Below are 12101 nucleotides of genomic sequence, written 5' to 3'. Positions count from 1 at the left end.
AGTGACACTAAACTGCTGGGCTGGCGATCACACACTGACCTGCTGCACACAAGGCGGGTTGCTAGCTATGAGATAACTCCGCTCTGCAGTGCCTTCTGCCACCTCCAGCTCTCTAAGTTCAGCACTGGCTGTCCCCCATGGTGGGGATGTGGACGGTAGCCCCACCCCTCTGCTGAATTCCACAGGGGGAGAGGTGGCCGGAGTGGCTGCCGCTGCTACCATCCCCATGGCTCCACCATCGCTCTCTCATCCCAGCCAGCACCTGAGTCCTCTCCCAGCACTGCAGAAACCACCGGAAAGAATGCCATGCCTCCTTCAGGCTTAAAACCTCCTCTCTTCTGTATATTAAGTTGTGGGCACCTCCAGGAGTGGACTGAGCCTCTTTTAGGGGGCAAGCCACCCCTGGACCTAAGAGATACAATCAGCTTGTCCCCCATTCCACCAGACTTCTATAACTGGAAGATTACATTTTTGGGTGGATGTGTTGTAGAAGAACCCAGACCACAGTATTGTGCGGTGAAAATAAAATCCAACTTTATTAATCATATATATGTGACACTTTACCAACAGAAGAAAAGAGATAGATTGTTTACATTTCAAGGATCTATTTATACCATTGATATCATCTATGCTAAGAAACTGATTATCATATGACACACCCCTCATTATTACCAGCCCCGCCCACTTATGTAACCCTCTAAACATCCAAATCCCTGTAAATTCCCAGAAGACACTTTCATCTTTTATCCATAATAAGCTCATTGGGTAGAAGATAACCCCGAGCCCCTCCTGCTCATTCCCACACAACAAGTCCATGTCACCATCTACAAGGTTAGAGGACCTGAAGGAGAACAACTAAACTAAAGTTTAAAAAAATTAAAGTAAAACACTGCAAATAAAAACAAACAAACCACAAAACAAATTTTATACCCCCAGTTCCCATATACATATGGAAATGTCAGTGTTGGGTGCGGTTATGTAGGAAAACAACAATCACACGACACATCTTACATATCGCTGCACACACCAGAGTGAGAGGAATAACTCTAGGGACATCATTCATGGATAACTTTTTATACTGATGACCTGTAAAGGTTTTTAAAGCATCCCCTATGGGACATTTGTAGGTACTGAAGTTTGTCACCAAGTATGCACAATTTTTAAAGCTTGATGTGTCTGATATTTACTTACTCAACACAACCTCATCTGTTATATTTTACCAAAGAAATGATGTCCTAAGTTTATTTGTGTGCCCTAAAATTACCCTTACTGTATTTTTACAGAAAATATGCATTTGATAAACAGCTGTGCTAATATTGTGTGACATAAAAAACTGCAACTACCCCCATTTTATTCCCCGGGGTCTCTGATTTCAGAAAATATATAATGTTTGGGGTTTTAACTAATCCTCAGGGCTATAATGTGAATTTAACCATGTGTTAAAGAAGAAAACACCAGATACAACATCAGCGATGTATAAAATTATTATCAAAACTATAATAGTAACTAAAGGCTTAAGAAGCAAACCCCCCATATTACTCAACCAAGTTCCAACTAAACCCATCCAAGAAAATGGATTCCACTTCCTCCATCCAGGTGACAGTTGGATCTCCTTTACCTTGTGTAGATGTCTCCTTCTGAGATCCTCATGATATAAAATAAATGTATAGTGAGGTACAGATTGCTGTTAGGAGGGGATAGATAGCAATGCCCACATCCCCTGTAACTGAACTGTATAGAAATAACCCTCTAGGGAGATTTTTAGATCATTAATTACAACAAAATTTAAAAGTTACTACAAAAGGCTTTATTAGTACGATGCATGTAAAAGAAACATTTGTGCTCAGATAAAATACCAAAGCGGACAGAGAAAGACTCCCACACGAGTCCTTAGGACAGATAAATGTGGTTATTTCTCTACATTCATCCATATTACTACTTGCAACCACTTTGGTATTTTATCTGAGCAGGAATGTTTCTTTTACATGCATTGTACTAATAAAGCTTTTTGTGGCAACTTTTAATTATGTTGTAATTAATGATCTAAAAATCCCACTAGAGGATTGAGGCTATACAGTTATTATAAATGTACAACACTCTCTATGTGACACCAGATTGTAGACTCCACCTTGAGCTTCCCAGAGATAGTCAGCAGCCATGCAGTTCTGTGACACCACCTTAGGTTAGGGATGCACCGAAATGAAAATTTTAGGCCGAAACCGAAAATGCAGGATGCCATTGGCCGAAAACCGAAACCGAAAATGACTTTTTCCCTAAATAATTTTAAAATAGGTAGAAGAGGGGTATACACCAAACACAGGCAGCGACGTACACCTGTCGCTGCCACCCTGTCACAGTATATGTACTGTGATGGGTTGGCAATAAGTTAATTTAATTACCAATGGTATTTGTATTATGCAGCATGAGGGTGTTAATGTATTGTCACTGCTGGTCACTGATGAATTAGTGACCGACCAGTGGCAGTTAATTAACCCCTTTGTGCTGCATTAGTGCAAGCAGTAGCAGTGCAACCAGTGTTAATTAATACTGATGCACTGGTTGCACTAATGCAGCACAAAGGGGTTAATTAACTGCCACTGGTCGGTCACTAATGCATCAGTGACAATACATTAACCCCCTCATGCTGCATAATTAATACTAATACAAATGGTAAGCTGCCTCACCCTTCCCCCCTCCCCCCCCCCCCCGCATCCGCCTCAGCGTCACTCTCTGTCCATGAATGAAGTGACACACCGGGAGGGAGGGCGGGGGGAGCAGCCGCTAATATCTGTAACTATGTGAGCCTTAACTTCGTTCATTCATATACATCGTGAATTGAAGAGGACACTCCGGGTGGGGGGGGGGGGGCGAGCGGCCGCTAATAGATAGAACTATGTGATCCTTCCCTGTCAGCTCAGTGGTACTGTGTGTGAATGAGAACTGAGCTGACACCGGGCGGGGGGGGGGGCGGGAGGAGCGGCCGATAATAGATACAACTATGTGAGCCTTCACTTCACTTACATGTCAGGCAAGTATCTCCTCTGACAGGGAAGTGAAGTCTCACATAGTTGTATCTATTAGCGGCCGCTCCTCCCACCCCCCCCCCCCCCCCCCGCCCGGTGTCAGCTCAGTTCTCATTCACACACAGTACCACTGAGCTGTCAGGGAAGGATCACATAGTGCTATCTATTAGCGGCCGCTCGCCCCGCCCCCCGCCTGGTATGTCACTTCATTATTGCACAGATCGTAGTAGGGACGTCATTGAGAGGCGGGCGGCCGGCCAGAGGCGGGACTTTTAAAACCTGCCCTGCGCTGCGCCCTCCTCCTTCCTCGCGGTGGCCATATTAATTTTGGCACTGTTAACCCATTATCGGCCGATAATTTCGGTGCATCCATACCTTAGGTGATGGAGACACTTCTGCTGTCAGCTCTGCTATAACATCAATGGTCTCATTGGTTATCTGATCCATGACTCCAGTACACGGGTTCATCCTAATTATCTTAGATTACTTAGATTCCCCATCCCGTCTATGAAGGGATCACTGCATAAAACATTTCCACTCCAGAGAAAATGTTTCTTCTCACTGGAAGGCCAGGGGAGTATTGGGAGAAATTGAGGCTTTCCCTTACAGATATGGGAGGAGCAACATCACCTAAAGTACAGCTATGGGTGGAATTGAAGGGAAGACATTTTAGGGGGCTCCTTCCACACAAGAAGTATATTTTATATAATCTATTGAAGGCGCCAACCCAACAAAAATAATCACCAACTGCTTTATGCAAAAATGTATGAAGTAAGGTTCTGTAGGAGTAATAATGATTATGTGATGAAAATATATGTGTAGAATATAATATAATCCAACTCAACGGTTATATTAAAATCGTGTGACAAAGATAGATTCTAAATAATCAAATCCACATGTAATGGACACAACTACTACAAACATGCAAATAAACTGTGAAATTAAATGTGATATATTCTACACATAAATATTTTCATCACATAATCATTATTACTCCTACAGCGCCTTACTTTACTAATGTTTGTATTAAGAAACAAATGTTATCTGGATGGACTAGGAATCTATTGGAGCAGTGTGGATTAAACATGGGTACCTACCCACGGGGTTCAACTTTTTGGATTCATAAAACATTTCCATTCCAGAGAAAATGTTTCTTCTCACTGGAAGGCCAGGGGAGTATTGGGAGAAATTGAGGCTTTCCCTTACAGATATGGGAGGGGCAACATAACCTAAAGTACAGCTATGGGTGGAATTGATGAGAAGACATTTTAGGGTGCTCCTTCCATGCAAGAAGCAAATGTTATCTGGAGGGACAAGAAATCCATTATACAAATGCGGATTAAACATTCTGCAATTACATTGATAAACCATGAAACGTTACTGGCCTGTGATTGGCTCTCCTATTGTTAGTGAAGTGAGAGTCCCCTTGTCGGTGTCATTAATGGAATTTAAGAATCCATGTGAAATTTTTCTCCAAAAACCAAAAAGGTGACCCCCTTGGGTAGGTACCCATCCTAACATGAGTCTGTAGTCCCGGCTGCTACAGGAAAGATGTGGGCAATCATTTACACCTTTTACAGCAGGACAGTAAATATCAGAACACGATTCATACATAAGACCAACAGCAGGAAGTCTGCTAACTTAATGTGTAATGCAATCTGTCATTATCATTCCCAGAGTTCCCTCTGCAACATCGTTTTATCACCTGTTATGTCTATAGATTTGTTATTTTCAGTCAAAAAAAAGATGAAGATGAGAATCATGAGGAAACCAGTTCAATAATTGGTGCTTATTAAAAAAATGTCCAACTGTGAAATATTCACAGGCCTTTTAGGTGTGTTTCTGATGGACATAAGCACTAAACTTAATGCATCCATCCATTACATTCCTGTTTGCTCACAGATGTTAGTTTGTATTTTTTAAAGTAGCATTTTATCTTTTCAATTCTTCCCTAGATTTTTGGAGGAGATTGGGATTGTGAAACTTATGGGACATTTGCAAGCCATTTAATATCCTCCGTTTTCCCAAAGGTTCATCTCTGCAACTAAAGCTTGTGAACTCTCTGGTGATAGATTAGCCCAGCATTAGCTTTGTCACATTCAGAGCACTAATAGGTCTTTCCCCCCAGTGTGAATCCTCTGGTGTGTGATGAGGTTTGACTTCTGTGTAAAAGATTTGCCACATTCAGAACAATAATATGGCTTCTCTCCACTGTGAACCCTCTGGTGTGTGATAAGTTCTTGCTTGGTTGTAAACGCTTTGCCACATTCAGAACACTGATATGGCTTCTCTCCAGTGTGAATCCTCCGGTGTATGATAAGATAGCTCTTTGTTGTAAAAGATTTGCCACATTCAGAACAATAATATGGCTTCTCTCCACTGTGAACCCTCTGATGTGGGATAAGTTCATACTTGGTTGTAAACGCTTTGCCACATTCAGAACACTGATATGGTTTTTCTCCAGTGTGAATCCTCTGGTGTTTGATAAGATGACTCTTTGTTGTAAAAGCTTTGCTACATTCAGAACAATGATATGGCTTCTCTCCACTGTGAACCCTCTGGTGTATGATAAGATGACCCTTTGTTGTAAAAGCTTTGTCACATTCAGAACAATGATATGGCTTCTCTCCACTGTGAACCCTCTGGTGTGTGATAAGTTCTTTCTTGGTTGTAAAAGATTTGCCACATTCAGAACAATGATATGGCTTCTCTCCTCTGTGAATCATATGGTGTGCGATAAGATTTGACTTCCATGTAAAAGATTTGCCACATTCAGAACAATGATATGGCTTCTCTCCTCTGTGAATCATATGGTGTGCGATAAGATTTGACTTCCATGTAAAAGATTTGCCACATTCAGAACAATGATATGGCTTCTCTCCAGTGTGAATCCTCTGGTGTGTGATAAGCTTAAACTTTGATGTAAAAACTTTGTCACATTCAGAACATTGATATGGATTGTCTCCATTGTAAACCTCCTGGTGTGTGACATGTTTTGCTTCCATTATAATGTTTCCAAACAAGAAATATCTTCTGAAATGACTTCTCTTATGTATTTATAGGTTGAACTTTACTGTAAAGCCATTGTCACTTCCAGAATACTGAAATTACTTCTCTCCTGTTGTCCTCTGAGGCTGGATCAATGTTGAAGATCCAAAGCATTTGTGCCTTTAGAACACGGATATGACTTGTGTCCTGTGTGAATTGCGATTAAGACTTTCAGTCACATAAGACACCCATATGGCTCATTTCCCATGTGACTCAGCTGAATTGATGAAGTCCAAAATGATCGAAAACTTGGTTCAAAAATCCACCTGTACAAAAAAAATAAAAAAGTCAGAATTCTTTAAGAAAAAAGACTGAATAAAGTTTATTTTATGAACATTCATTATTAAATATATCTAATATATAGAAACAATATGTACAATATTATACAGGTTTAAATATTTGTATTTTATTTTACTGTGGACACTATATTATTCCCATTGGCTGGTAAAACTGACAGTTTATTACAATTTCCAGCAGGAGAATCTCATTCTTTGTTCTCATTCAGAGAAATGTGCTTCATAGTGATGGGGGAAGGTGCTTGGGGTTTTTATTTACAGGTGTATTATTATTATTATTATTATACAGGATTTATATAGTGCCAACAGTTTGTGCAACGCTTTACAATGAGGGAAGACAATACAGTTACAATACAATTCAATACTGGAGGAATTGGATGACCCTGTTCCTTAGAGCTTACAATCTAGGTGTATTCAGCAAGTGTGTTTAAAATTCTAAAAATTGCAGACTTAAATGCAAACCTCTTTGGAATCAACAGGAGGCGAATCTTGAAAATCAATTCTCTTCATTTTCAAAGCTAATTATTCCTAATTATCTTCCTTGCACTTCAGGAATGTGGTGAGATCTTACTAACCCTTGAAATCCACAGACACACTGTAGGGGATCCATGCCTCTCCATTTCAGTGGGATAGAAGATCTGACCACACCTATAAGGTGAATGAGCAGTCATTCTTTTATATCGGGTCTTAGAAAGGGGGGTCATATTCTGGATAGATGTTTGTTATCTTAGAATTTCTCTCCAAAGTGCGTATCAGAGGACATTCCCAGAATATATGTAATAGAGTTCTCCTGGCATTATTTCACCTCTTGTAGGAGAGGTTGTAGGGAAAATGTTTGAGTAAAAGAGTGGGGACTGTATACCATCTGGTCAGAATGTTATATCCGGACTCCTGGACACTGCAGGGAAAGGAGGAGGATTTGTGAGTAAAGAATAGGATATGAGATCTTTCTGTCTGGGTGAATGTATGACCCAAATCTCTTCCCATTTCAGAAGGAATGGGGGTGTGATATCTGTATGAATTGGTAAGGAAGTGATGGGATATGTAAAGGATGTGACATGCTGACCGACTTCATCTTTATTCAGGCATCATGCAGGAATACATTGTCACCTGACCTGGCTGTATATCTCATTAATAAACGTCTCATCAATAAATGATTGGCTGATGAGTTGATGTCCAACTGAAGTGGTGCAGGGACACCTGGATGTGGAATCTGCACTGGACCATACCAGGCCACATGCCCTCCACATGAGTAGGGTACCCTGACAGAGGCTCCCTAGCAAAGCACCATGTCCTCATGTTGGTAGGGACAGGGCCTCTCCCCCACAACTCTGCCAAATGGTTGTGAGGGTCTGCAGGGGGGAATTATCAGAATCTGGAAGCCCCCTATAAAAAAGGAGGCCCTGAGATATCCTGCTCCCCCAACATGAATGAGTAAGGGGTACATAGTATGTCTGGTTACTCATTTACAATAAAAACACAACACAGCACAATGACAAAGTCCAAACAGCAACCCCCCCCCCAAAAAAAAAAAAAATTATTATACCAAAAATGGCATACCAGCAAAGTAGATCCCTCCAGAAAAACATGAAGACCAACCAGACAGTGGGGCCAGTGTATAGGGGGCGCAGGGGCGCCACCCCCCCAATCTGTTGCTAGAAAAAAAACAATAAAAAAAATGACCATTTTTAGCCCACCAGGGGCGCCGGACCTATTGGTGGCTATGGGGGGCGGTGGGGTTTTCCATCCCACGTGTGCCATGCAGAGGCACCAATTGGCGGCCTTATGGGGGGTCATCGGGGCGCAGAGCAATGCGCCCCGACACTTCCCACTCAAGTGCTGTCCTGGCTGTGATTGGTCCAGACTCCAGCCTGGACCAATCACAGCCAATCATACAGGACATCCTGGGTGAGTGACGTCGCGTGGGGGCGGTGCGGTCACCTTCCCGCCATCAGACTGTCAGAGCGGGCCGGCGCGCATTGGAGGAAGAAGAGAAGAGGACGTCTCGTCCCCACTACTCTAGAGAGCCCCGACTGGCCGACTCCCCGTCGCAGCGCCGCAGAGAGCAGCAGCATGCCAGGCAACAGTAAAAGGTAAGTACCTCAGTCAGACTCAGTGTGGTGGTGCCTCTCTGTCCTGTCAGTGTGTGTGTCCGTCCAGCGATGGGGGAACTTATTGCAGACAATGCAGAGTGAGAGGAAACACACAGGCAGCCGCAGTGCAGTGTCTCGGGGGAGGTGGCACTCTGTGTGTTTTGCAAGTCTGCATAGCACAGACCTGCTCCGTGTCAGTCCTGCCTGATGGCCGCTTCCTCCTCCGGCTCCCTGCTGACAAAGATCATCACCCCAGACTCTGGCAGGACTGACACAGAGCAGGTCTGTGCTATGCAGACTTGCAAAACACACAGAGTGACAGAAGGATAACAGGGGTGGGGGGGACATGGGCATGATCTGCAGGACTTCCACGCACCAACCCCCTCCCCCCACTCTATCAGCTGTCATAGAGAGATCCATCCAATCACCCACGGGGAAAGGAGGGCCCCTCCTCCCGTGCTGGCGGCCAATGAGCGTCTCTCTACTCCAGCGCCTGCGCGCGCATCCACTTGGCGCAGGCGCATTTCAAGGTGCCACGTCACGCTCGAACGAACCCTCCGACGTGCAGCAGTCACTGCGCATGCGCGGAGGGCTTTAAAAGGCCGGGGATCAACGTCAAGTCCTCACTTCTCTCCAACCGAGGGAAGAGGACGGACGAAACCTGCGTTAGCCGGAAGGATCACCCCCACCAGTCTTTTTCTTCAAAATGTAAGCTCCTTGGACCGCTTCATTGTCCAACAACTAATGGGCACCAAAAAGTCACCTTTTATTGTACAAACACAAGGAGGCTATACACCTCCATTGGGACAAAGTTACTTTTTATTTTTTTATGTTACACCTTATGCAATTTGAGGTAACATAGACCATTTTTCCAACCTAGATCAAGCAACCTGAAAACAAGAGAGGGAAAACTATTCCCCGTGGAGGAAGTATTTTAACTCCTTCAGCTCATGCAAAATGTAAGTGGTTTTACCCATTCCACAAGACAGAAAGATACTATGTGTCCTACTACCTATTAATACAATCCTACCATCCTAGGCAATATGCATATCTTGATCCCGCTGCGTTTGCAACAGGATGAAGGGAGCCATGCGCAGTAACCGTCAGCCATATCCATGTAGGTAAAATTGCTCTCAAATAATGTCAGAAATCACACTTGACATGAATAAAGATCTAAACTATACATATTATATTATCTTCATAGACTAAAGTACAGAGTGACTCAACGCTTTTGAGAAAGGCTCCGAGTGAGCCGAAACGCGTCAGCAATAGGATCCTCCTTAGGGACCAATGTCCCACTCAATACCTGTGGAAATCCTATCCAAAAGTCACTTTTTTCACCATTGTCACTGATTCATCTTTGAATCAACTTCTTTATTACTTCCTTCACACCGGGGTCTCTACCCCCAAGCACTTTGTTCACCTATATATGTTTCTTCTCGACAATATATGGATTTACATCTGTTGTAAATAAAATTTTGTTTATTTTAAATGGAACATTATCTATCATATATTTATATACTTGTTTCTATATCTATGCACTTGCCCTTAAAGTCCCAATCCCTCTTGGCCTGAGGCACCAAAAACCCCCCAACAGTACATACAGGGACGGAGGCAACACTTACTTACCTATTATTTTTCTAAGCAGCCTAAGGAAAAATACCCCCCTCATCTATTTTTTGGATGGATAACACATCCGCCGCCTCAATTTCCTTTTCCTCTGCTTTCTATATACTATAGGATACGAACAGTATCCAGTAGGGTTAACACAGCAGGACCCTACCCCTCTGCTATAAACCCAACAAAAAGGCTCTGAAATCAGGGAGTATTACCACCCTTGGAGTGACTAGGAGTCCCAAGGGAAAGAGGTAACCCGGACGATTTACAGAGCCCCCCCCCCCTTTTAAAGTTATCTCACCCCACGAGAGATACAATGAGTGCTCCCGAAAGGGAAGACCCACCCACAGGGAATCTGATTGGAGACGGATGGAATACCCTGATGCTGGACATCCAGAAGAGCTTTCAGGGTCATGAACAGCAGGAGTCGGATGTTTTAGCACTATTCAGCACCCTAAAGAGACAACTAGAACGTAAGTCAGCCCTCTTTTGGCATATAAAAAGCTTTGAGAGATATGTGACGGAAAACATAAACCCTGTCGGTCTTAGAATCCAGATATTCCCGACAATGGATAATATCACGACATTAATGAAAAAAGAATGGGAAGAGATCCTGAATAGTGTTGAGCGAACACGGACTGTATTATTCGTGTTCGTACCGAATAATTGGATTTTTTGTACCCGAACACGGACACGGACACTTTACTGTATGTTCGGGTAAAAATCCGTGTTCGGTCGTTTTATTTCCGGGTTTTGCATGCTTTGGCGCTCTTTTCATGGCGGGCTTTCAACAGCCAATCAACAATCGTTTAACTGGTGTGCCTTAAGCCATCCCAGCCATGCCTGCAAATGTCTCAGTAGCTGTGATTGGCCGTCTGAAGCATGTGACCAAGTCTTTATAAGTTCGAGGCAGCCGCAGCGGCGTCATTATGCTGCTTAGATTCAGGGACAGAGCACACATCAACGTGCTGGCTGCTGATTAGGGAAAGATAGGCAGGAAAAAACCATTTGTGTCCGGATAGAATTGAGGGACAGGTCGGAGTGTTTAGGCAGGGCGAGTTGTAGGCATTTTAGGGATAGAGTCTGCTGAATTATATAGGGTCAGTGTCTTCTACAAACTACAATCGATATTGCTGTGTGGGGGGTGGGGTGAATCTGCACTCAATCCTGATCTACGATCTCTTCTCAATCCTGTTAGGGACAGAGTCTGCTGAATTTTAGGGAAACTGTGTTCTACAAACTACAATCGATATTGCTGTGTGGGGGGTGGGGTGAATCTGCACTCAATCCTGATCTACGATCTCTTCTCAATCCTGTTAGGGACAGAGTCTGCTGAATTTTAGGGAAACTGTGTTCTACAAACTACAATCGATATTGCTGTGTGGGGGGTGGGGTGAATCTGCACTCAATCCTGATCTACGATCTCTTCTCAATCCTGTTAGGGACAGAGTCTGCTGAATTTTAGGGAAACTGTGTTCTACAAACTACAATCGATATTGCTGTGTGGTGTGGGATTGGAGATAGGCAGGTGTCAGTGATCCACATCCATTTTTCTGTGTGTGAGCTGCAGTGAACACAATCTTTTTGGGCTGCAGTGAACACAATCTTTTTGGGCTGCAGTGAACACAATCTTTTTGGGCTGCAGTGAACACAATCTTTTTGGGCTGCAGTGAACACAATCTTTTTGGGCTGCAGTGAACACAATCTTTTTGGGGTGCAGTGAACAAAATCTTTTTGGGGTGCAGTGAACACAATCCTTTTTGGTGTGCAGTGAACACAATCCTTTTTGGTGTGCAGTGAACACAATCTTTGTGGGGTGCAGTGAACAAAATCCTTTGTGGGGTGCAGTGAACACAATCTTTTTGGGGTGCAGTGAACAAAATCCTTTTTGGGGTGCAGTGAACAACATCCTTTTTGGGGTGCAGTGAACACAATCTTTTTGGGGTGCAGTGAACAAAATCCTTTGTGGGGTGCAGTGAACACAATCTTTTTGGGGTGCAGTGAACACAATCTTTTTGGGGTGG

General features: G+C 43.4%; 2 protein-coding genes across 2 annotated transcripts in view; one reads left to right on the top strand and one right to left on the bottom strand.

Moving 5' to 3' along the window:
• Positions 1-12101, top strand: part of LOC309545764 (uncharacterized protein) — a gene marked incomplete at its 5' end in the record, with an annotated part of 733676 nt that overhangs the window by 19474 nt on the left and 702101 nt on the right. The gene's annotated exons all lie outside the window — the stretch shown is intronic.
• LOC309547861 (uncharacterized protein) lies at positions 5123-6028 on the bottom strand (the record flags this gene model as incomplete). Its single annotated transcript, XM_082247863.1, has 1 exon — positions 5123-6028. One exon carries the CDS (start codon positions 6026-6028, stop codon positions 5123-5125), a length of 906 nt encoding a protein of 301 aa, XP_082103989.1.

This window comes from Pelophylax lessonae, assembly GCF_965119305.1.
Source record: "Pelophylax lessonae genome assembly, chromosome: 2".
Lineage (NCBI taxonomy): Eukaryota > Metazoa > Chordata > Amphibia > Anura > Ranidae > Pelophylax > Pelophylax lessonae.
The sequence above is the reverse complement of the archived record's forward strand: the minus strand, read 5'-3'. Positions and strand labels throughout refer to the sequence as shown.